We start from the raw sequence: 27,477 nt of genomic DNA on the forward strand, positions 1-27,477 counted from the left end.
TTAAGCAAAAGCCATGTATTTTATTTCTATCAAGTTAGTATTTAATGCTTAAAGAGCTGCACAAAACAACTTCAGAGAACTGCACCTTTACACTTCCCTATGAGTTATCATGGCTACTGAGAAAATAAAAAACATTTTAAACTTGTTTTAACCTGAAGCTCTTGTAGTATAGTTTTTGTAAAGTTAGCCTCTGCTGTAACTGAACACCACAGTCACAAGCATCAAAAAGTTATAGGTACTTTCCATATTAAGTTAGTAGTGTCAGATAAAATATCAAGCAGCAGTACAGGACTGAAAATAGCTGAACACATTTTGATTAGAAAGATTATACCTGAAATTTAGGACAGTGCTTGTACATAGAAGCCTACAAACAAACCATGTCAGCAAAATCAGTAAATGGTTGAATTATATCAACATTTGCACTAGGTAATATTTAGTTGACTAATATATCATACCATATGAAAATAACTCTTTGGACAGGTTAGAGTGGATGCACTAACTGAATAATTTTCTACTACAGCATTCATATTATGAATGGAACTGTTTACAGCAGGGACATTTTCTTTGGTACAATGCACTTAAAATGACAGTAAGTTGGCCACATGTATGTAAGGCAAGAGCATATCAAGGCAGACTTGTAACAGGAAGTCCCTGATGGCAATTGCAGTAATCACTGTATTGTATGTGTACAGATCATACTTCAAAATTCTTCTTTTGCAGCATGCAGCAACAAAAGATACTTTCCAAATCCTTTAGTAAGAAACTGCAACTTCTACACCATCAAAAGCATCCTGTGAATCACTGCTTCTCAAGGGAAATTATCAATATTGCTTCTTCTATCATCAGTATTATGTTAAGCTGGGACTGAAAAACAAAAGCAAGCATATAAACTGTAACATACTCTGAAAAAAATAAAACAGAAAAAAACAAATCTAAATATTTTCTGTAGTTGATAGTTACTCATAATAGTGCAGATAATGACTTCTGCTACCAACAATTCCACTTTCATATGTAAAACCAGGAAAAAGAGTTTAGGAAAAGGAACTCAGTAATATTACTTGAAATGCAATAAATTTTGGCAAAATCACAAGCAGGCTGCTAGCATATACCCAAAAATGAGCACCCATCTAACTTCTAAAGTTTTTCATAGTGTAGCAGTTATGGATAATTTCTGTACCAAAAAAATCTGCTTTCAACTGCAGTAAGATATTAATCAACAAAATGTTATCTGCAGTAAAGTTGTAGTTTATCGGAAAGAAAATTCGTCAAGTGGCTTCTGGGTTTGGAGTAGAAAAACAATTTAGTATATGAATATTTCATTCAATGTTTATATATTAAAAAATTGGGCATGTTATTGGGGAAACTTATTTTGAACACATTTCTGATATTTCACAATTTACTTGAGGTTTCTGTTTGGGAGTGGGGAAATAAAGGAAGTGAAATGCTTATCAGGTCATATTCTGCACTCAGTGTAATTTTACAACCAATTTCATCAATCTTCCTCAAAACTCTGTCCTAGGAAGACATACACAATATTATGGGGTAGCGGCAGTTGGACCGCTTCATAAAAATAACATATCCTACAGTCAAAACCTCAGTGCTGCAATCAAATTTGTCATTTCTGGAATCCCCTGGGTGAATTTCTCTCCCACTCTAACTTCTCCCTCTCCCTCTTGCTCTGTTCGTGAACAGTCACAATTTCTTCATCTCTGATATCAAAGCACAGCAATTCAAGTCGAAAACCTTGGTTCCTTCAAGGAAAAAAAAAAAAAGAGAAAGGATGCTCATAGAATATACAGCAATCACTCTAAAACTAAATCCACCATGAGGGTAATTTACACACTTCTGTCTTCTTATCACAGAACAGGAGCATGCTTGTATGTTTTCTAAAAGATTACTGAAATTTGTGTTATAAAAGTGGTATGTGAAGAAGTTTTTTCTTGCTGCCTCTGATGACTAGCATCAGCACTTACTTTTTGCGGTCCTTGCCTTCGTTCAAACTAACAGCAAGGGTAGAGACAGATGCTTCTGACTGGAGTAACTCAGCGTTAGCTTTCTTCTCAAGAAATGCAGCTATTTCGTCTTCTAGAACTTTTTTCTCTTTCTCTAATTTCAGACGCATTTCTTCAAGAATTTGCATTTGATGTTCATGTTTAGCCAGTTGCTGTTTAAAGCACAGAAGAAATATTGCCAACTAGTAACACAAGGTGGTGATATCACAACACAAAACCCCTCTGCAATAAAACAGTAAAACCTACCTCAACTCGTGTTAAAACTCATTTAAAATTTGCAATTCTTTCCCAAAACTGGTAAGACTAAAACCAACAATCCAGAAAAATAACCACTCATATCAGATTGTTCTCACAGAAGCCAGGCTACAGACACAAAGTACAGATGGAAACCTAGTTTTCAGCCTGCGTAACCTCACAACATCCTTTATTCCTCTTGCCTGCCCTCATAAGAAATAATTAAGACTATAAATGTAACAGTAGGCCTGTTTTACACAGTAAAGCTGTCATATTTTATAAATGTGTGTGTGTGTATGTACAATATTCATCTATTTACTTCATTGCAACAGTTAACTAGAGGCAGTATAAAACCAGATATACCAACAAAAACATTCAGGGTAGAAACAGTAAGCTCCTAAGCAACTGTATGTCTCAGGAGTGGTAATGCTGCACAAGTTTCTTCTGAATAAAGAATGAGAAAGCAATCTGAAGCACAACAGAAATTCCTGGTTTTCTTTAGTTTTCAGATACACATGCACACTTCTCAAATAATTAGCAGCAAGAGTCTATGACAAATGCTGCTTAGCAGTGACTGCATGATCGCTTTCTCACATCAGGAACTGGGAAAACTAATAGCCATAATTCAATTGCAGTATGCAGAGCTCACAAGCCACCAAATACAAATCATAGAAGGGTACCATCAAAGGGTACATGGCCATGTGTTCTTCCAATTGGATAGCCTAATACTGAGAAGGACTGAACCTCATTTTTTTTCTCTGCAAGGACTTAACAGATTTAGAAAACAAATTATTTAGCCTTCTCATATAAAACATGCACCTAAACTCCTTGCAAAAGCTGCTACCTCTTTGCTGGAAGACTGAGTTACAGAACATCAACAAGTCTACATAAATTTCCAATTTCAATTACACTAGTGTTTGAATATAAATATGCATGACCATGATAGAGTCTGGCAGAAAGTAGATGAGAAGATCCTGTTTCACCAGTCCAGCTTGACAGGACTAAATCTTCAACAACATATTCAAGAAATGTTCCACATCTCCAAATATTCTTAAGGCAACTGGGTATAGATGAAATTTTAAAACAAAAACATGACCAACAAAATCATGCCACCCGAATTTCAAACCTCTCAACATGAGGGTTGAACTTATATTTAATAACTAAACCTGCAGGTCATACAAGCACATATGCCCCACTCCCTCAGGCTGAAAAACAACCCCTGGGATTTCTTTTTCTGAAATCATGTTTGTCACAGAGCAACCTGTGCATGGAAAGCACTTACAGTGCTGCTATGGCATACAGGTATTTCTCAGCATACTGCTAGAGAAGAAAAAGAAACATGCAACCATTATATTTATCAGCCCTTTTACTTCACTGTATCACCTCCTACCTATTGACTTGTCCCAGCTTTCCAGCAAAGCCTTTAGACTATAAGCTCCCTCCTTCCACAAAAATCCAAAGACGTCCACTTACAGAATCATTTAGGTTGCAAAAGACCCTTCAGATCAAGTCCAGCTGTTAACCTACCACTGACAAGTCCACCACTAAACCATGACCCTAAGTGCCAGATCTAAATGCCTTTTAAATACCTGCAGGGATCGTGACTCCACCCTCCCTGGGCAGCCTTTTCCAATGCCTGACAGCCCTTTCAGTGAAGAAGTTTTTCCTAATATCTAATGTAAACCTCCCCTGGCACAACTTGAGGCTGTTTCCTCTTGTCATCTCACTTGTTACCTGGGAAAAGAGACCAACAGGCGTCCCACTAAAGCCTCCTTTCAGATAGTTGTACAGAGTGGTAAGGTCTCCCCTGAGCCTCCTTTTTTTTCAGGCTAAACAAACCCAGATCCCTCAGCTGCTCCACATAAGACTTGGTCTACTTGTTTGCTGTGTCTAATCAATCTGATAATCTAATCAATCTAATTAGTCAATCTGCTTTTGATTACTTACACTACATTACTGCCCCCAAAATACCAGGAAATTATGCTAAAAAGTTAACTATTTCAAATCTCAGCAGACGAACTTAAGTCAGACAGGCATGCTTACCTGTCGCTGTTCTTCTTTAAACATTGCTACTTTCTCCTTCTTTCTCTGCACATACTGTTGTCTTAGCTCCTTCTCTTCTCTTTGCAGTTCAAGGTAGAACTCAGACCACTCTACTTCATAGACTTCCTGTGGACTAAAGTCCAAAAATGTAAGCAAGTCTCCAGTATGCTGCTTTAGTCAGTGTGGAATGCCACCAAACTGGAACATTATTTAAACAATTAATATTCATCTGAAATATTAATTTCTATAGCTTGCAACATAAAAATTCATAAACAAACCTAAACAGAAGGAAGCATCTTACCTTTCTGTGTCTATATCACTACTGCTATCACCACAGTGCTGGCAGGAAAAGTTCTGCTTTTCAGGGAGAAATGAGTGGAGCTTGTGCACAGATGCATCTCATACACCAAGAGCACACTACCTTTGAAAAGCATACCTGGCTTAATGATACAAGTTTTTCCAACCAAATATGTACCACAAACTTCTCTAAGTCACAAGATTCCAGAGAGACAAAATTGGTGGATCAGAGCTGTGCTAATGGCTATTACAAAATCAAAAGGAACAAATCTAACCTGTAATGGGTAAAGTTCCAGCTCTTTATCCTGGGGCTATTCTCTTACACCGTTCATAGTTTCTGACAGCTCCTGAGTGCTGACTGGTCAGCCACCCTCAGCTATCTTTAGTCCTTTGCCAGGTATCTCATGCCTTCCACTAGGAGGCAAAATAAATATATATGTTTACCAAATATTTAAATTTGGTTTAGATTTTTAATAAACATACACACTTTTGTACCAGTTTTTAAGTCTGTTTCTATTAAAACAGAACGGAACAGTCTGTTTCTGTTTCTATTAAAACAGAATGGAAAGACTTACAAAAAAGTACATCTAAAAACTTAATAATTTAAGCGTAAGTAATCTTAAACAGCTTTCTTCCGTATTTAAAATGATGACTGACCAGTTTCCCAATCCTAAAATTTTTATTTGTATTCCAAATATAACCCAAAGAGAGAGAAAAATCATCTTGAAATTGCACATAACAGATGTAATGTTTGTAACCACTCAAGGTCAGAGCACTTTTCCAATTCTATCTTATTTGAGCAATACATTGCAATAAAACACATTCAGAACAACAACCTTTTGAGGCTTGTCTTTTGGGGTAGGGGGGTTTATCAGCTGTGAAGCAACTCAGGTCATCCTGAAATTGCATCTACCATATAAAACAGGGGTATGGTTTTCACACAGGTATATTAATCCAAACTATCTTTAAGTTTAGACAGCATATGTAATAACAATAAAGCTACAACACAGGTTTTCTAGTGCTAGCAGTCTCACTGTACACACTTTTGGGCCCTGTGTCAGTTCTACTAGCTAACGTGCTGACTTTGAGTGCAATTAAAGCCACTAGAACAAGCGCTAGACTAAACTAACATGTTGCAATCACACCTTCATTTCACCATACAGACGCCTTTAGACTTGACCTAAGCTAGTTTACTAGGTAAAAGCAATTTCGTCCTGAAATTAGTAAAAGATTAACTTTGAAGACACTGAATTTATGAAGTAATCAAATTACATGTTTCAGGAAGAGGAGAAATAAAAACATAATTTTTAAATGCTCCCTCCCCTTGGACTGAATTCTTCTGGAAATTGTTCTGGAAATCACAAAGACAAAATTAAAGCAGTGTTTCATCTTCTGTGTCTGGCGTATCAGCAGCATAATGATCCAAACAGCCTTTGGTTTAGGAGGTTTGGGGAGGAGGGGAAAACAATTCACCAGCTCTTAAGCCAATCCTTTCAATATTACTGCCTCCACTGCTCACATTAAAACACTTCTCAGTTTACCTGACAACTGTTTCCACTAATTCGCATATAGGACATTATGAAAACCAAATTTACAGGTTCTTTCATTCTTATGGGTTGGACCTCTAGGATTTTATGCTTGTACGAAACCTTTTGCAAAATTAAAAAATCACTTCCTCGGTTTTACATCCAACAGACACTGCATAAAATGCATGAAGCATCCTCCCATATACTCCCAAATGCTATCCATCAACCATTATATAAATTTTGCCATAACAGGCTTTCCAAGTCCAGACTGGCTGCTTTTCATGGCTGGGAAGCCAGATTATACCTATATGACTAGCCTTAGATGGTATTTTATTTATTCCTCGAAGCACCATATGGTGGATTCTTTAAAGCAGTTTACCACATTATACGGCATATACGTGACTGAAATTCTCATGACCTTTCGGAATGAACCCCCAAGTTTTGTATATTGTCTTTGCAAGGAATGAGATTAAGTAAATTCCCAATTAGCCGTTAATTTAAGTTATTCTAATTGTTCCTACCGAATTCAAATAATGGTTTGATAAAATACCAGTATAAACCAGGTGTCCTGAAAGCAGCAGAATTAATAGCCCAAATTCCTATACATGATTTTATGTTCAGTGATTGTAATACTCAAAGTCCTGCCTAGATCCTTCCACCTTTTTAACTCTATAACTAGTGCCCCTCCATACTTCCTAAATACTTTTTACTCATTGTGAGTACTTTCACAGCTCTTTCCCACACAGTAGCCTTAGCTACTTCCAAATCACCCATGACCTTCTCATCCTACCGCAGTACTGCCAAGTTCCCAGGAGTTTCAAAAGACAGTACTTGATTCAGAAATAATGATTTACTGACAACAAATGCACACTGGCTGGCCAACAGCTGGTAGGAACTTCTGCTAGAGGTCTTCTGCTTTTTCTGCAAGCGAGAACACTAACCATGTAATCCCCTGGAAGCATCCAACCCTTCACAGAAGACTGAAAATGGAGAGGTGGTTAGTAAGTTATTAGGGACAGACTAACAGACTGCACAGGTAAACTTAATTCTCCCTGCAAGTATGGTTAATTAAAAACTTATCTCTTAGAATGCAGTTGCAAATAAACGAATTTAAAAGTTATTATGATACAAATTCACAAAAAATGTACAAGTAGAGAACAGGTATTTTTGAAGTTGTGTACACTTGAAAGTGTACACAAGAGCCTCACTGCAGACTACTATCTTTATTTTCCCTCCTCGCACCTAGTAATAAAAATGCAATTTTTCTGTTGTGTGATGAAACCATCTCTTACCAGGCCTCCTATATAAACATAAACCTTACCAACATATTTTTTCACATATAAGAGTGAAAGCCTTTGATGATGATGATGATGGCTTGACTTCACGAATGAAGATTTGGGAAGGGCTTTACCCATGCTTACTACAAGCGCGCTGATGACTAAAAAGGCCAAAGCCTTTACAGATCTGCTTACAACCTACCTATCGCACAAGGTAACTGGAAACCCAAGAATTACTGGGTTTGCTTTGCAGTGGCGTATAATTTTTGATGAATAAAATAGTGCTGTACTTTTAAATACAGAAGAGTGGTACAGGAACTTTACAGGTGGATTTTTCACCCAGGACAACATGTCATGAAAAGGCAGGACGTTAGCTACTCAAGTGTCAGTGTTCAAATGCTACAAACACCGCTGCATTAAAATCAGCAGAGTACTGAAGTCTAGCAGAAATTTTCTAAATTTCCATTAAAAAAACTCAATTGAAATTATCAAACTTAGTATTTAGAAAGCTACATCACAGGCACAAAATACAACTTCTCAACATGCATTTTGACCATTATTTACACAAATGCCTTAAAATTTTATTCATCAGTTCAGTCATACTGCTCTGCTATATTAACTATACTTTAAAATTGAGGATCTTAGAATTCTTGTGTACATATTGTAAACATCTTTAAGGACAAAGAGGACGACAATAACACATTTTTGCATAGAAGAAGAGGATAACGCCTATTCTGAAAGATATTGAAATTTACAGGCAGCACTGAACTTCCTCTATGGAAGGAGATGGCTTCTACCACACTGTTGAGGAGGACACTTTTTATCATTCCCTTAGTAGCTCCATAAAAAACCTTATGGGTAGGGCTACATTAGTCTGCCAGTTACACTACATACAAATTCTCTAAATTCTCTTCCCTTTTTATGGTATCATAAAATATCTCTCCCAAAAGACAAAAGGCCTTGTCTTTCAGCCCTCAGTGCCACTCACTATGCCACATAACTGCAAGACAACCACATACCCTAGATCCAGTCCCACTTTTAAATATGGGAAAAGTCTATGGTCAGTTTCAGTTGGTTTTAAACCTCACTCACCTTCAGTTCTCTATTTATGAGACAGATACTTCTTGTTAAGTCAAGATAAACGTCAGGAGACCGCTGATTCATGGTAGCTCAAGATCAACTAAATGAACTAATCTTTAAATGCACCTTGACATTAAGACTTGAGAAAGAAGTGCCCATATCCAGCATCTTCCTTGTCCACATTAATCTCATTTATTATTTGAACAATATATAAATTGGACCTAATTAAAATAGAAGAAATGCTGTGACTGTGAGTTACAGTAACTGCGAGTTACAGTAACTGCAACTGCCTTAGAACTTTTGCACAAAGTAGAGGTGAAAGCAAAGAATATAACTCACTAAAACCAACTATTTGGAGGGAAGCCATTTAAAAGTTTGTTTTGTTGTGGGTTTTTTTACAAGAACAGAATGGGTAAAGACAGTCTGATGACTAGGTAAAACAGGAAGTAAACAAACCAGCTGGTTCAAAGCACTAGAAATTGTTCTTAATGCAAAGTCTTATTTTGTTTTCATGTCTGGTTTAAGTCAGTATTTCCCACCATGACTATGCAATAGTAGCGCTTTGATAAACTGTGAAGACTTGAACAAGTCCTGAAGCATCAGTTCTTCCCCATTAGGATCCTAACAACTTATAAAAATACAGTCCCATGCATAAAACAACCAAAGGAAGTCGGAAGAGTGAGAGGGAGAAGACAGAATTGGAAATAAAAGATTAAATAAACTGGATAGAAAAACTGTAAATATTTCCTGCAAAACGTAGCTTTACTGCATGAAACAACCAAGTGTCTCTAACCCTCTCCTTAACTTTCCTCTATTAACTTCCGACAGTCTAGCAAGAGGTTTCTTAACCTGAAAAGGCTAGACATTGGTTATTATGGCAGACAATATGAGAAGTCAACAGTGTAACGAATGATTTTGTAAAAGTTTTTGCTTCAGTTCCTTTTGAATTTTGATTAAAACCAAACCATTGGTCAGAATCAGACATTAAGATAGAAAATAAAACAGCATGCTGATATATAATGAAAATAGTCTAAAATGCACAAAGTGCATGTACCTGAAGAAAGTTTACATTGTCTAGGACAAAAAAATTGAATTCCCAGGTTTATTATAAAAGAGAAAGATTGCAGAAATACAACCAGCTTGCATGCCTTTAAAAGCAATGTTCATATAATCCCACATACTTCTCCACGAAGATAACTGAATGAACAGCAACATACTTACTCTGATCTAAAAAAACACAAAACAAAACAACAATCAAAAAGCCATCAACTTTTTTTTCCCCTCTTATGAAAACTATTCTATGTATGCCTTGTATTGGGTTGATACAGTCAAATGTGAAGTGAATAGATGCTGAAAGCAAGTGCTGCATAGGCAGTCTTTTACCTGACTGGTTCGTTCCCTGGACCCACATCTCTGAAGCCCATCTCTTCCAGTCTGCACCGTCTGTACAGCTCATAATGCTGTGCACGAGTCTGCTCTCTTAAATCTTCCATATTTGTGCAAATAAGCATCTCACGAAGCTTTACAAAGTCACAGTGGCTCTCATTTTCTACTATTGGGTTAAAAGAGGAAGATTTTATTATTATACATAATTAGCAAAATTGTCAAAATAATTTTTTTTTAGCATTCATTTATTTTGTTTACTAATTATAATCCCACAAAAAGGTATCTTGTTATTTCCTATACATCTCATAATTCCTTATAATTTCAAATACACACATTGAAGCACTAACTGAGTACTGGTGAACATGTTCCAACACACCCTGATTTCCTGTTTGAGTTGAACAATGATAAATTGCTCTTTTTTTCCCTTCTTTTCTACTGACAGTCACGAAACTTTGAAATTTGGTAGTACTAGAGGCACTGCTACCATATTAACCTTCCCAAATATTACATACACTACCTCACAGTTTGATTCCAATGACTGCATCATTGCTGATGGAACTACCACTTAGTGCACACCTCAAGTATTACTTGCTAAACTCCTTCAATTGTTGATCCAAAATACAATCAATATGGCATCAGCAGATAATATGAGCCCCTTTAAGTATTGGTGAATTTTATACTGCAACAACCACAATCTTGTAAAAATACCTTTGAGAATTCATTTACCTTGTACAGTGCCCCAAGGGTACTGACGAACTCTCACCATTTTGTTTCCAATTTGCACCTTTTCGTCACTTCCTACTACCGCAAATGGCATGTGCCCCTGCAAGAGTCACACCAATACAGTCTTATCTTTCAGCATTCTTAGGTCAGAACTGAAAACCAAACACTTCAGAAATAAACTGGAGAGAAAAAACACCATTCAGGAAAAGACAACAGGCAGTTTCAAACAAAAACCACTTTGAGATCTAGTCAAACTACTACAATAACAAAACCAAGAGTGGTTGACAGACCAGACGAGACCTCATAGCAGCCTTCCAGTATCTGAAGAGGGGCTATAGGGATGCTGGGGAAGGACTCTTCATTAGGGACTGTAGTGATAGGATGAGGGGTAACGGGTTAAACCTTAACCAGGGGAAGTTTAGATTGGATATAAGGAGGAAATTCTTTACTGTGAGGGTTGTGAGGCACTGGAATGGGTGGCCCAAGGATGTTGTGAATGCTCCATCCCTGGCGGTGTTCAAGGCCAGGTTGGACAAAGTCTTGGGTGACATGGTTTAGTGTGAGGTGTCCCTGCCCATGTCAGGGGGTTGGAACTTAAGGTCCTTTCCAACCCTAACTATTCTATGATTCTGTGAGTGCACTGCCCATTCAGACAAACATCAACAAGCTGGAGAAATGGGCAAAGAGGAACCTCATGAGGTTCAATGCCAAGTCATCCACATCAAAGGCGAATAACCCTATGCTCCAGCAAATGCTGTGATATGACTGGAAAGTCACTTCGTTGAAAAAGACATAGGGCTCCCGGTGGACAACTGGACAACAGGTTGGACCTGATTCAGCAGGTCTGCCCCAGTAGCAAAGGCAGTAGATCACATCCTGAGCTGCATTAGAAATCGTATCAGCAGTAAACAGAAAGCCACTCCAGAACACATCCCTCTGATTTGCATTCAGCCAGAGTCCACATCCCCAGTAACAGTAATGAGAAAAATCATAGGTTTGAAGCAGAGGTACGGTTACTGATGTGGGCTCAGCCAAATGGCCAGAAATACAAATAGAGGTTGGGTATCTACATGCTAACCCACAACACCTGACCAAATTTAAAAAATAAATAAATAAACCATTACCTAGAAAATAAATCACTAGCAGAGCATGACAGCAAGAAAGGGGTAACAGACCACCACCTTTCCTCACAGCAGAAAGACCTGTTACTGAATGACAGCCTCCACATTCTCATTCCCTGGCAGAAGTGACAGAGGTTGGGACTGCAGAGCCATACACTCCAGCATACCAGCTTCTCCTCCATACTTTCAAACACCCTACATGCAAACATTATGTTCATGTGCATCTACAACCATATGCACATAAACAGCAAATACAGAGTGCTCAAAGCAAAGACATCTAGCTTCACAAGCTTAGTTGAAGCTGGCAGATACTCCTGGGAGGACCTGAAAGGACAATAGTAAGAAGCCAGAAGTATATCTGATTTCTTCAATCCCCATAGAAAATCTGTCCTAATTTCAAATAAAGTACTAAATAAAAGGAAAAGGCAGATGTGAGACTTGGTACAATAATGACCAGAGAAAACTGGAGAAATGAAACACCTGAATATCTTTCCTAACAGATGTAAGGTAGGTATTTGTTGAGGAAAAGAGCAAAGCCAATATGCCCATCTATTTTACCAATTAAATATTAATTATACAGAAATTAGAAGCAGTATTTATGAGTTAGAACTTCTTTTCCGTTACTGAGCCAGGAAAGAAAAAGCCTCCTAAAACAAGTGGTGTCAACAGCAGAACAACAGGAAGATTTGGGAGTAGGAGAGAAAAAGAAAAGAGAAAAAAAGTAGATGAGCTTTTTAGGAAGAGAGGAAAACAAATGAACTTGTTACATACAAACTTGTAAGCTTCAAGGTAATGGCGAACAAAACAGGCATTAATCAGCATGAGAGAGTGATGCTTTAGTACTAAAATATCGATGTTTTTTGTCATTTACTTACATTCATGATGGCATTCAGTTCAGAAATGGCTTCATCATCAGTTGGAAACTGGTATATCTGGATGCGATTAATAACTAATTCAGACATGATTTTGTTCTTGAAATTCTGTAGTTCGCTTTTAGTAATGCTGTCTGCTTTGCCTATAATTGGTATAATGTTCACCTATTAATGATACAAATTATGAAAGGCATAAGACTTCAGTTTTGAGGAGACATCCTTTATAAATTAAATTGTTTGGTGATGAGCTTTTCAAAACTTTCCCCGCAGTCCAAACTTTTCATCAGTTGTTATCAAAACTTCACAAACCATGAAAAATACATCCACTGGCATCATTCAACAAAGTAACGACAGATTATTTAATATACTTGCTTAAAATTGATTCTGAGAAAAGAATGAGGAAGGAGATCCCATACACTTTAGTGCTCAGAACAGCAACGCCTACTTATTAACTAAATGACATAAAGCTTTTTTATCTCTGCTAATAAAATAGCTTGTTTTAGTTTAAAGGTACATGGTTCAGGTGTTAAATGAAAGTTGACAGTATAAATACAAAAAGAAAAGGAACCTGGCCACCAAAGCCTGCCTACCCTTGAGCTCCTTCCTTGGGGTCCTTTCAGCTACAGTAACATCTTGTTCACCTCACCACTACAGCAGATCATTTCTGAAGTATCTGCTACAAGCAGATGAATGGCAAAGACTGAAGCATCTTGCTTACCAGTCTTTGCATTAGTTATTCAGAACGCGCAATTCAGTTCTACTAAGGTAAACCGGCCTATTTCCTAAACCAATTATGACAGTAACTTAGTAGATGCTGAATTTTTCTTAAAAATACTATCACCACTCCCAAAATACGCATTTTTCAGAACTAGATAGAAAGATTTAATGCCGGTGTCCAAATATTCGGGGAGAAAATACAAATAATTCTTCCACATTTCTCAAGATGAGAATTTTACATACTTCCTTGATCAGAGATGCAAAAAGGAGGAGGAGGGGAGGGGGAGAAGGACAATAAATAAAATAAAATAAAATAAAATAAAATAAAATAAAATAAAATAAAATAAAATAAAATAGAAATCCACTTTTTTTTTTAATATTCTGTCTGAATGGAAATGCCTGGGCATGGAATCTCAGAATGGATTCAAAATTGATGTTTTTGAAATAAGTCTTGTGTCTTAACCAAAACATCCAGATGAGAAAAAAACAAAAAGGCATTCTAACTCCAAAGTATGACTGCTAAGATTATCTGATGATAGTTACACACAAGTAGCATACGCAACCTAAGCGCACATGGGGCAATGTCTAAACACAAGTAAAATGCTAGATTTTTTTCTTTTAATATCAGGTGATTTTGGATTGCATAAACAATCTATTGCAGCTTGGAGTAATTCATGTCTTCAATCAGATTAGCTCAGGGACATCTATTTAGGTTTTCTATGCTATAGGTTTGAAAATGGAATGCAGTCTTCCAAATTAAATTAACCTTTATGCTGATTTTCAACAGATAAGTCTTTCTAGCACTCCTTAATTGGGAAAGAATTTCTTAGACAATGAATAGCAGAGAAAGACTACTGAAGAATCCAGTAACAAAAGAAAAGCAGAATCACCATAAACTGATTACAGCTAGCAATGCTGGTGCTAATCACAACCTTTGCATTAAAATTTAAAAGCTATACTGGCTTTAGATAAGCAACAAAAAAGTTACCTTTGTTTAATCTGTTAAACAAAATTAATTTCTGCTTGCAGCATCTAAGGTTTACTTGAAAAGTAGTATCCTAGTGCTTTCGTCCACCAATAACATTAACGGGGAGCACACGCTGGAACTAACAAGAGACATAAACTGTATTTATTTGCGTCACATATAGACGTGCCTCAAGTCCCAGTGCTTCCTCCTATGCCTACTATTGACTCAGACACCGGACTCCCTACCAGCCCCTTCCTCAGCTACAACCAACTTTCAATAGCTACAAAATTGAATTTTGCTACAAAGTTATAGAACATTAATGCAGAATCACTTTAAAGCCCCCCCCCCCCCCCCCCCCCAAATGTCTATATTTAAATAAAAAATACAGTCTTATCCTTCCCCTTGCCTGTAGCTGCTCATTGCCAGGTAGAACTAAAATCTGTGACACTGTCCAAGGAGACAGATTACTTTTCAGCTTGATCAGTTCCCTAACAAAGCAAAAATCTTTAGCTTTCAATTTCAATCAGTTCCCTCATCCAGGGAATTGGCTGCCCAAAAATCTTAAGCATGCACAATGGGAAGAGGCAGCTGAGACTGCCTCACTGAACAGCAATGTAGATTGAGCATATAAAATCACCAGGATAATTTTTATCTATGTGCATTACGTCTCTGTTTGCTAGCACCAAATTCAGTGCTCTCATCATCCTTCTGCCAGAAATGTAGTCTTGATTTCCCCCAGTCAGAAAACATGCTATTATTCTAAATTAAGATTTTCACGTAACACTTTACATTAATGTCAAAACATCTGTTGCCTCTTTTTGCGATAGATAAGGGAAAAAAATACATGTACTTGAAATTATTATTGGTTGCTATCTTGCAGGATGATTTACATGTATCTCTGAATCAATACAAAAATTCTGAATTATTCTTTCTGAAGAAAAAAAAAAAACAACTAAATTAAACCTCACAAGGTACATCCATCATTCCCTGCCTTAACAGTATATATAATTCCTCAATAATTACTTAAAACCGCAGATGTGTCAGTTGAAAAATCACTAGTTCCCAGCAAGAAAACATACAGAGGATTCCCTCAATCTGTGAATGAAACCTGGCTGACCTGCAGTGATTCAATCCTAAGCAAAACTACAGGACTTTCCAATGCGTAAAAGCTTGAGGACAAATTCTTAGCTAGTCATCCAATTTATAAACAATAGAGAAAAAGTAATTGCCCAAAGATAGGTCTGTGTTTTTCCTCCCAGGATTACTGAGTATAGGATGACCCTATCCTATTCCAAGAATCCTCTTTACCTCTGAGCTGTTTAATCCAGTCTTGTTTTGTACCAAGCAGACCATAACAAAGCTAACAGTGTACACTGCGATGGATTTACGAAGAAACTAAAGACAACTTTTGACAGACTTATACACTTGATGTATGCATGTTCCCGTACCACCTTCTCTTTACAGAATCCTGTACTCAGCAAATGTGACCACGGACTTACACATCCTGGGAAATCCTGAGTTCTGAATTGCCTCTAGGGGAATACAGTAGTAAAAGCACCGCAAACATGTTTCACAATGGGACAGAAACCAAACTACAGTTAAAGTATATACTTTTTCGTCTGTGTCTATTTCTATTCTTGAGTAAGATCAGAAAGCAGAATCCATTACAAAGGGATAAAAAAAGAGTTACATGCTGTTCATGTTCTATGTTCTCTCTGAACCAAAGCAGAAACACAAATATTTAGAGTCATAGAAACATAGAAACATAGAATAGTTAGGGTTGGAAAGGACCACAAGATCATCTCGTTCCAACCCCCCTCCCCCCCCCCCCCCCACGGGACACCTCACACTAAACCATGTCACCCAAGGCTCTGTCCAACCTGGCCTTGAACACCGCCAGGGATGGAGCATTCACAACTTCCCTGGGCAACCCATTCCAGTGCCTCACCACCCTCACAGTAAAGAATTTCTTCTTTATATCCAGTCTAAACTTCAGGTTTTAATCCATTACCCCTTGTCCGATCAGTACAGTCCCTAATGAAAACTCCTTATAGGCCCCCTTCAGATACTGGAAGGCTGCTGAGGTCTCCACGCAGCCTTCTCTTCTCCAGGCTGAACAGTCCCAACTTTCTCAGCCCGTCTTCATACAGGAGGTGCTCCAGTCCCCTGGTCATCCTCGTGGCCCTCCTCTGGACTTGTTCCAACAGTTCCATGTCCTTTTTATGTTGAGGACACCAGAACTGCACACAATACTCCAAGTGAGGTCTCACAAGAGCAGAGTAGGGGGGCAGGATCACCTCCTTTGACCTGCTGGTCACGCTCCTTTTAATGCAGCCCAGGATACAGTTGGCTTTCTGGGCTGTGAGTGCACACTGAAGCCGGCTCATTTTCATTTTCTTAGCAACCAACACCCCCAAGTCCTTCTCCTCAGGGCTCCTCTGAATCTCTTCTCTGCCCAACCTGTAGCTGTGCCGGGGATTGCTCCGACCCAGATGTAGGACCTTGCACTTGGCATGGTTAAACTTCATGAGGTTGGCATCAGCCCACCTCACAAGCGTGTCGAGGTCCCTCTGGATGACATTCCTTCCCTCCAGCATACCAACTGAACCATACAGCTTGGTGTCATCGGCAAACTTGCTGAGGGTGCACTCAATCCCACTGTCTGTGTCACCGACAAAGATGTTGAACAAGACCGGTCCCAACACCGATCCCTGAGGGACACCACTCGTTACTGGTCTCCAGCTGGACATTGAGCCATTGACCACAGCTCTTTGCATGTGGTCATGCAGCCAGTTCTTTATCCACCCAGTGGTCCATCCATCAAATTGATGTCTCTCCAATTTAGAGACAAGGATGTCATGTAGGATAGTGTCAAACACTTTGCACAAGTCCAGGTAGATGACATCAGCTGCTCTACCCCTGTCCATCAGTTCTGTAGCCCCGTCATAGAAGGCCACCAAATTGGTGAGGCAGGATTTCCCCTTAGTGAAGCCCTGCTGGCTGTCACCAAGCACCCTGTTGATTTTCATGTGCCTTAGCATGCCATCCAGGAGAATCTGCTCCAAGATTTTGCCAGGCACAGAGGTGAGACTGACTGGTCTGTAATTCCCCGGGTCATCCATTTTGCCCTTCTTGAAAATGGGGGTTATATTTCCCTTTTTCCAGTCGTCGGGAACTTCACCTGATTGCCATTGTTTTTCAAATACGACGGACAGTGGTTCAGCAACTTCATTCACCAGCTCCTTCAGGACCCGCGGATGGATTTCATCAGGACCCATGGACTTGTGCACGTTCAGGTTCTTAAGATGGTCTCAGACCAGTTCCTCTCCTACAGTGGGCCTAAGGTCTTCATTCTCACAATTCCTGCATCTGCCTTCCAAGACTTAGGTGGTGTGGTCAGAGCATTTGCCAGTGAAGACCAAGGCAAAGAAGTCATTAAGAATCTCAGCCCTCTCCAAATCCTGTGTAGCCAGTTCTCCTGATAGCTTTTGAGGAGGGCCCATGTTGCCCCTAGGCTGTCTTCTATTTGCAATGTACCTATAGATTCTCTTCCTGTTATCTTTAACATCCCTAGCCAAGTTTAACTCTAACTGGGCCTTAGGTTTCCTAACCTGGTCCCTAGCTTCCGAGACAACATCCCTGTATTCTTCCCAGGCTGCCTGTCCTTGCTTCCACATTTTACAAGCCTATTTTTTCCCTCTAAGTTGCCTGAGCAGCTCCTTATCCATCCAAAGAGGTCTCCTGGCCCTCCTGCTGCACTTCCTTCTAGTTGGGATGAAACACTCCTGAGCTTGTAGTAGGTGATCCTTGAATATCAACCCACAGTCTTCGGCCCCCCTGTCCTCTAGGGCTATATCCCATGGCACCTTACTAAGCAGGTTCCTGAAGAGGCCAAAGTCTGCTCTCTTAAAGTCCAAGGCAGTGAGCTTGCTACGCGCTCTTCTCACTGTCCTGAGGATCTTGAATTCAACCATCTCGTGATCACTGCATCCAAGGCTGCCCTGGAGTGTCACATTTCCAACGAGCCCTTCCCTGTTGGTGAGCACTAGGTCAAGCATGGCACCTCTCCTTGTCGGCTCCTCTATTACTTGCAGAAGGAAGCTGTCTTCTACACAATCGAGGAACCTCCTGGATTGCTTGTGCCAGGCAGTACCGTCGCTCCAACAGATGTCATGGTGGTTGAAGTCCCCCATGAGCACAAGGGCCTGTGAGTGTAAGGCTTTTCCTATCTGTCTGCAGAACGCTTCATCCACAGATTCCTCTTGATCAGGCGGTCTGTAACAGATCCCCACAGTAATGTCTCCCATCGCTGTTTAACCCTGACCCACAAACTCTCTGTTGACTGCTCACCTATCCCCAGACAGAGTTCCATACTCTCCAGCCTATCCCTAACATAAAGGGCAACTCCCCCTCCCCGCCTGCCAGGCCTGTCCTTCCTAAAGAGCCTGTAACCTTCCATTCCAACACTCCAGTCATAGGAGCCATCCCACCATGTTTCTGTGATGCCTGTTATATCATACCCCCATAGACGTGCACACATCTCTAATTCCTCTTGTTTGTTCCCCATGCTACGGGCGTTTGTATAGAGGCATCTGAGCCGAGCTCCAACTGAAGCCGGCTCATTGGCTGGAGCGGCTGGAATATATCTACATTGCTCGAGCATTTATTATAGGTTCTGGCAACTGACTGGGTGTGTTGGGATGGAATGATGCCCCCTCCCCCAACACATCTAGTTTAAAGCTTCCTTGACCAGTCTGGCAAGCCTCCTACCAAAGTAGGAGAGTAGGTGGCTAGAAGCTAAAATTCCCCAAAGCAGAATTATGCTCATTTTATCCTGATGGGAAAATATTTCTCAGGATGCTGGGACTCATGGATCTATTTCCTTTTTCTTTTGGAAGAAACACTGCTTTAAAGGTAGTTCAGTTTATGAGAGCACAACCTAGACGCCAAGTATTTCTGTGGTTTAACACAACCTCCAACTTCAAAACTCTGAGTAGAACAATATGTTCCATGAGACTGTCCCATATTCTAGTACCAAGGCTCTTTAGCTCTCAGTGCATATTACAGGATATTTTCACAAACATTTTTATCTGGCATAAGGAAAGCAGTGACCCTGTCTCTCCTACCTTTGTCCCACCATACTTCTCCCCCCACTTGCTCTGTGTTATTGAGAAAGTTCAAAAGGCAAAATGCATTCACAAACAAAATTACAAAATCCCAAATGTGCTCATCAACCACAAAAATAGAACAGACAGCTGATCTGATCCTTGTTATTTTGAAGAAACATCTCACGAACAAGCAAACGCAGGAAGAAGTGTACCTTTAAGAGAGACGGTAATAAAACACAAGGAAAGGGCTAGAGGAACAACAACTGCATTTAAGTGATCAAATCTCTCAAAATTTCAACAAATTAAACCCAAATTACAAAAGGTTTCTTAAAATGGGCTAAATATTTAGCTTCATCCAGCCCATTACAGGAAAAAAGAATTTAGAAAGTGCAAGTAATCACATCAGAAACTGCTATTTTAAAGCTTTCAAACCAAATCAAGATGTGACATTTAAAACACTAATGCAGCCTATCTTAGAAAAAGTCATGCTGGCAGGTTGCTCTGCTCATGGCATTTGCCTCTGTGGTTATCTGCAACAAAGATCTTCACAGTACTGCAAAGCTTTTTATATGCCAGCTTTCCAGCAGTCCCGAAACTCAATAGTGAACTAGAAACAAGCTTAACTAGAAATATTACAGTGCTGATGGAGGGTACCCTGCCCAATCACAATAAGACACATGTTAACAGTTTGTTAAAAGTAAAGTTGGCATGGGTTTATTCTGTTTTTACACCTCGTAGTGCTTCTTTTTTCAGCATCCTGCCAGATGTCTCTCTCCTTTTTCTTTGTAAATAAGCAGGTGATGAGCTGCAAGCTACTTGCAGAGCTTAAGGTATACCTTAAGTTCAGAATACTAGTACTAAAAACATTCCAAAACCAAACACACAGATATCGAACTGAAAGGTAGTAGAGGGCCTAAAAGCTGCAAGATGCTTCAGAAAGTAAGACAAATTCCTGGAACTCTGTTTCAAAGTCTTACCTTGCTGTCTAGGCTTCTCATGGTTAATAAATCTAAGGGTTTCAGGGAATGGCCTGTAGGTGAAATGAAATAGAGGCAAACATGGATGCGAGAATCATGGTAGTTAAATAAAGAACGTTTAATTTTCAGTTCTTCCTGGAGATAGGCTTCAAATTCTGCATCTATATAATCCACTATTGGCTGATAGCTGTAAGAAATAAAATTTAACAACCAGTGATTAGCTAGTCCTGAACAGAGCCAAATTAAGAAAGGAATTCCTCTTCTGCCATTTTGTGGATTTTTGCTTTACCTATCAAAAGGCTGCTCAGGTATCTACAGCAGAAAGTTAAATGTACGGAGTGATTTGATTTCTGAAATGCTACTCAAAAAAGAATGGTGCACCTAATACAGATAAAATGTTTCCTAGTTCCTATTAGTGAACAAAAGCTACATAAATTTAGTTATGATTATAGCCAATTTTCCCAAGTGATGTTTTATAAATTTTTGCAATCAAGCTGTGCAACTGCAGACTCTTAGATACAAGGAAGATACAAAAAACTCTTTGATACAGTACAAGAAAAGAAAGAATATGCGATTACCAGTACCAAGTAATAGGACCTCCTTTATCTTCTGAAGTACCGTACAAGAGAGCTCTCAAACAACAGACAAAAATTAAAAAGGAGGAATGCAAGAGAACAATGTAAATCTGATTTGCAATAAGTACAGTTTAAGCATACTTTACCCTATTTAAAAAGAGATTATAATCTGCCTTCAAAAAGAAAGTGTTGCTAGATGTAAAGGCAGTGTGCCCTTACATTTCTGCTACTACACAAAGTTTAGAAACCAGATCAAATGCTATTAAAATTCCGAAGTAGTTGTTACACACAAAATTAAGGGAGGACTGAAAGGCAGCTCCTACACCACACAGCAAACCCTCTAATACCTATTCTAATACTTGCATCGCATTCATGCAAGTCACAAGCAGTAACTATTTTCCAGTCATATCATAAGCCACTGCTCTCATGACAATGTTAATGTGACTCTCTAACCTTCATTTATAACTACTACCATTTAGGCACCCATACATCACAAAGAATTGCTAAAATGTGTTACAATTAAGATAAAAGAAACAAAGTCTGCTGAGAGAGAATCTAGTATTTTAAAATCTTCAATTCATAAAAGCAGACTCAAAAGAAGTTCTGAAAGACACTAGTGTGGTAGCTCCACAACTTCTGATCAAACTGCTCGACATGAAAAACAAAGGCCTTCAGAAATCCATTTGATGTTCATTCCAATTTATGGTCTTCAATATGTTCCAATCAAATGCTTAAACCCCCTATATATCTAATTTATATAATCTACAGTAACCTGTTTTCTTGTTTAAAAAGTCTCTCACTGACCTTCTCCCTGCTTTCCTCCACTCTAAAACAAAGTCACTATTGCATGTATTATTGACATATATTTATAAAAGGTCATATCATAAAGAAAGGGGCAGAGTTCATCTGCTCTCTCAAATAATTTCCTAGATGAGAGAAAAACATGCTTACTTTGGTACATAAACAGTTAACCAAATATTTGGAGTATATGCAAGACAAGTATTTACTACAAAGTCCAAAGAAAAATCAATTGCAATTGAAGACCAAAACTTCTGCATATCACAGCAATAAGAGGGCACTTACCTATCTTCTTTGTTTATTTGGTCACCAAATCCCACTGTATTTACAATGGTCAGCTTCAAAAGAATATTACTTTCCTGAAGTTCACAAGTCTGGGCTCTAAGTTCTACTTTTGGCAGAAAATGAGTTGACACAGGGTCATCAAAACTGGTGTTAAATAAGCTGTTTATCAGGGTTGATTTCCCACTTCCAGTTTCCCCTACAGTTAAATAAAAGGGTTAGGGAAGACATTTTGCACATCAAATAAATACCTTCTAAGCACAGAAAGTGTTATCACAGGAACTCAACAAATTTACACAAAAAATTGCCAACTGATTTCACTGAGCAAAATGATTGCCTGCATTCTTTCTTCATAATGATCACTAAGTATCTTCTACTTAATTTTTTCATCCTACAGATAAAAGAGTTACCTGCTAACAAGCAATAAACAGAACAGTCTCTTGACACTTGTCTTTCTTTAAAAGTGTGAACTACTTTCCCACAGATTTTAAAAGCTAAGTAACTAGCTGCGAAACCACGGGGTTCAACACAGGGGTTTTATGAATAAGGATAAAATACTAGAGCAAATATTTGATAAATATAGAAATACTTCAGTAAGATCACCTTGGAATTTCAGGAGGTTGTGATTTGAAGCTCTTTGTTACAGTAAAAGTAGTGTAATTTACTCAAAAGAATCCAAGAAGCTGCCCATAAATCAATAAATACATTTTGCATCATATTTGGTCTTCATATTGTTTATGAAAATGTTAAATAGAAAAAGAATGGATACAAATAAGCAAAGCTGGGGGAAAATGTGGAATTATAGTTCATGCTTAACATTAGAGTTTAGCATTGCAACTGGATTTAAATTTCAGTCACTTCCTAAGGATGGGTATGCTACTAAAGCCTTAAAACACCCAGATAGTACTTACCAACACAAAGGATGTTGAAGCAGAAGCCCCGACTGATGAATTTTTTAACCAGTTGATCTGGTAAAGTACTAAAACCAACATGACCAGACAAGGATAAAGCTCGATAGTCATCATCCTGCTACAGAAAAATCATATAAAAATGTTAGTGAAGTTAATTGCAAAGCAATTAGTAATGGCCTACATTTTTCCTTCTGGAATTTTCCAAGTCTTGGGAAACGGGAGAGGTGCCTGAGGACTGGAGGAAAGCAAATGTCACTCCAGTCTTCAAAAAGGGCAAGAAGGAGGACCCCGGTAACTATAGACCGGTCAGCCTCACCTCCATCCCTGGGAAAGTGATGGAACACCTTATCCTTGGTGCCATCTTAAGGCATATCAAGGATAAGAGGGTTATGAGGGGCAGTCAACATGGCTTCACCAAGGGGAAATCATGCTTGACCAATCTCTTAGCCTTTTATGAGGAAATAACACGGTGGATGGATGATGGCAGAGTGGTGGATGTGGTCTACCTTGACTTCAGCAAAGCATTTGACACAGTCTCCCACAGCATCCTCACAGCTAAATTGAGGAAGTGTGGACTGGATGATCAGGTAGTGAGGTGGACTGCGAACTGGCTGAAGGAGAGAAGCCAGAGAGTTGTAGTCTATGGGGCTGAGTCTAGTTGGAGGCCTGTAACTAGTGGAGTGCCTCAAGGGTCAGTACTGGGACCGGTATTATTTAATATATTCATCAATGATTTAGATGAGGGAATTGAGTGTACTATCAGCAAGTTTGCTGATGACACTAAGCTGGGAGGAGTGGCTGACACGCCAGAAGGCTGTGCTGCCATCCAGCGAGACCTGGACAGGCTGGAGAGTTGGGCAGGGAATAACTTGATGAAATATAACAAGGGAAAGTGTAGAGTCCTGCATCTGGATTCCAGTATAGGTTGGGGAACGACCTGTTAGAGAGCAGTGTAGGGGAGAGGGACCTGGGGGTCCTAGTGGACAACAGGATGACCATGAGCCAACACTGTGCCCTTGTGGCTAAGAAGGCCAATGGCATCCTGGGGTGTATTAGAAGGGGGGTGGTTAGTAGGTCGAGAGAGGTCCTCCTTCCCTTCTACTCTGCCCTGGTGAGACCTCATCTGGAATATTGTGTCCAGTTCTGGGCCCCTCAGTTCAAGAAGGACAGGGAGCTGCTGGAGAGAGTCCAGCGCAGGGCAACAAAGATGATTAAGGGAGTGGAGCATCTCCCTTATGAGGAAAGACTGAGGGAGCTGGGTCTCTATAGTTTGGAGAAGAGGAGACTGAGGGGTGACCTTATAAGTGTATATAAATATATAAAGGGGAGTGTCACGAGGATGGAGCCAGGCTCTACTCAGTGGCAAACAATGATAGGACAAGGGGTAATGGGTACAAACTGGAACACAAGAGGTTCCACTTAAACTTGAGAAGAAACTTCTTCTCAGTGAGGGTGACGGAGCACTGGAACAGGCTGCCCAGGGAGGTTGTGGAGTCTCCTTCCCTGGAGACATTCAAAACCCGCCTGGACACATTCCTGTGTAACATTATCTAGGTGTTCCTGCTCCGGCAGGGGGATTGGACTAGATGATCTTTCGAAGTCCCTTCCAATCTCTAGCATACTGTGATACTGTGATGTGCATATGGAGAGACCTCAGAAATGAACCTTTGGAAAACAAAAGCTGACATTTTTGTCCCATGTTTCTGTCTGAAGAAATCTGAGGCAGGGCAGAATCTTCCTGAATGCCCTGAACTCACCAAGGATGGGCAGAGGAAAAAGTGGTGGGCTCATCAGTAGAGAATGGGGACATACTGTGCAGGCTGTTACTGAAAGACAACTTCTGGACAGTATCATGAGGTATTTAGGAACAAGCAAACAAGCCGAGACATTTTGTTGGTTTTCCAGTTGTGAAGAGGTGTCTTCACAGACAGCAGCATATTCACTAGTAAATGCCATTAGGGCCTCTCTTCATCAACAGGTACTTCAGTACCTTGAAAATCTAGCACAGTTAGTACCTGTTCCTTCATTGCTACCTATGGATTGATATGGCAGCAGGCAGCAGGTGGGGAATTGATACCTGACAGCAGAAAAGAAACCAGGTCTTCACAGAAAGTGCTCTGTGGGCCAGGCAAAGGATAACAACAGTGCTTGTCTGTTCAGCTACTTCTGTGAAGGAGGAGAAAGTGTTCAGCTCTGTGGTCTGCACTAGGTCTCTCTCAACCTGTATGTTTCATGGAAGGAAAATCAGATGAACAGAAATCTGGTGCAGCCCTCTAAGATGACCTTGACACTGAAAAATCCTCACACTGGTATCAGTACTGGTATCATGTCTGCATTCACTTTGGAAGATCAGCACCTGTGAGGACCCAGCTGTGCCTGCTGCAGCTTTAGCCCTGAATTTCCTGAAGAGCAGCAAGTCAGTCGTCTTCACCCCTGGTTGCATCAGCACCTTCTTGTTGATGCTCCTTGTCCAAGTGAGAAAGTCTTGGATGAGACAGTGGCAGCTGCTATTAGAAGCTCTCTTTGACTGCAACTCCCTTCTTTTCAATTAACCAATGACAAGCACTGTATGCAGTTGTGTGGTGGCAGCAGCTGCCAAAACTTACCCAGAAGTCAAGTTTTCAAAAATCAGAAGTACTAAATACTTGCATCTCAGACTTTGTGCAGCCCAATAGCGAGCAGATTTGCAGAAGCAGCTTGGGCTGTTTTCCAGGGGTGATTTTACATTTCTCTTGAAAAACAACTGAAAACAAAATCTTTTCCAGAATACAGTGGGAAACACTTTAATAATTACACGGCATGCGTTAAACTAGGAAATATTATGTGATGTCAGTATATATTTTACATCATTACATTTACGTAATTTACATTTATAAACCTAACACAAAATCACCCTCCTCCACTACAGAATTGTGTTATACATCCTGTTTTTACAGTATTCTCTGTAAAGTTTTCCATGCACATGCTTTCCTCTCTTCCCTTGCCAGATCTATCTGCTCAGTGGACCCTCAACCCCACTGTCACTCACTTTTGCTGATTACTGCATCTCGCCATACTCTTTACACAAACATTAACCAGCAAAATCATTCTGTATTGTTTCTCATACTCTAGCCTTAAGCTGTGCTTTTTTTTTTCCTTTCTGCATTTTTTCAGCTTCCCATGAGAACCAGCCTGTGAAGTACTGGCTCTCATCCTCACTATATATACACAGCACGTGCAAAGACAGCTTATATGAAGTTATGCACTGTACTACACTATACTGCAACTGCAAAGGGTTCATATAGGCCTTAAAGAGACCCTGTGTGAACTGGAGCCCCCTGCATGGGAGCCCTGACAGAAGGCAAGCACTGCTCAGCAGCCAAGTGGCAAGCAAGCAGAGGAACAAGTCTCCACTCTCAGCCTAAGGTTGACCAGACAGACCGGTGTGGTCAGGCCCTGTGATGGCTCTAAACAATTGCCCTACAAGTAACTGCTTCAGAAGCCCCTCTTCCTTCTCCCCATTCCACGCCGCTTCATCAAGAACCAGAAAGACACTGCCCAAGATAAAAATTCCCCGAGAAAACTTCAAAAGAGTTAACAGTTGTTTCCCATTTTTCCAGTTCATGGGGCAGCTTCACACACAGCTCCACTGGCACAACTGGGGTGGAACAGCACAGTGGCACAGATGAGCCAAGAACCACCACAGACAGGTACTTTATCTACCTTCCTGCTACCAGAAAAGGCAAAAGCAAGTAACTACATACACAGGCAAGGTGCAGATTTTTTTCCCAAATTCCACACACTCCATGATGTTTCCAGAACCCTTCTGCACTTTGCATTGCTGAGATGTGACACATGGGCAGAAAACTCAAGTCATAAATGAATCGATTTCTTTCATGTTTAGAAAGGGAACTAATGCTCCAGCACTAACGCACAGACAGAATCAATGTCTTCAAAGCACTGAACTGACAGTTCTGCCGTTATACATAAGGAAAGCTATTCCTTCAATAGCCAAGGTTCAACTTAGGACTTGAAACAGGCAATACGCTACGGGAGCCCCAAGAAGGGCGACAGCTTAAGACAAGTTACTTTAACAGCACGGGTGTTAAAAGCCGGCATCCCCGGGAGCCCAGCGGCAGGCGGAGGCTGCACTGCGCCAGCTGACCCGTGCCCCGGCTGGTTCAGAGGGCAGGCCGGTGCAAGCGGCACCCCCACTCCTCTGCGTGGTGTAATCACCACTCCTCTTCCCCTGGCGCTGCGGACCCGTCCCCTGCGCCGCTCCGGGTGACACCCCCCAATAGGCACGGCCGGCGCAGCGGCTGTGGTTATAACGGCCGTCGGAGCAGCCCGCGCTCCGCTCCTGGCTTCTGCACAGCGGACGGCACCTACCGGCAGCGGGCAGGTAGGGGGTCCGGCCATGGCCCCACGAGGTGAGGCACAGAGGAACCGAGGGAGGGACACGCACGTGCCGCTCGACCACCGAGGGCGGAGGCCGCCGGCCCGGTGCGCGCCGCCCCGTCGGGCAGAGGCGGGGCCGCAGCGGCCCCACGAGGCGAGGGGCGGGCGGTAGTTGTGCTTCTGCCGTTGGGGCG

At 40.3% G+C, this 27,477-nt stretch overlaps 1 protein-coding gene across 1 annotated transcript; it reads right to left on the bottom strand.

Moving 5' to 3' along the window:
• SEPTIN10 (septin 10) lies at nucleotides 1–27,345 on the bottom strand. Its single transcript, XM_061472667.1, is given in 11 exon segments — nucleotides 1–1,647; nucleotides 1,649–1,751; nucleotides 1,974–2,164; nucleotides 4,290–4,422; nucleotides 9,853–10,021; nucleotides 10,582–10,678; nucleotides 12,575–12,736; nucleotides 20,341–20,527; nucleotides 21,999–22,194; nucleotides 22,907–23,021; nucleotides 27,275–27,345. Coding segments are annotated over 11 exon segments (1,515 nt in total). The 5' UTR covers nucleotides 27,305–27,345; the 3' UTR covers nucleotides 1–1,515.
• Nucleotides 27,346–27,477: the final 132 nt, after the last annotated feature.

Source organism: Pezoporus flaviventris, unplaced genomic scaffold (genome assembly GCF_033815535.1).
Source record: "Pezoporus flaviventris isolate CSIRO_AGI_PZ_B2104156 unplaced genomic scaffold, CSIRO_AGI_Pfla_v1 ptg000072l, whole genome shotgun sequence".
Classification (NCBI taxonomy): domain Eukaryota; kingdom Metazoa; phylum Chordata; class Aves; order Psittaciformes; family Psittacidae; genus Pezoporus; species Pezoporus flaviventris.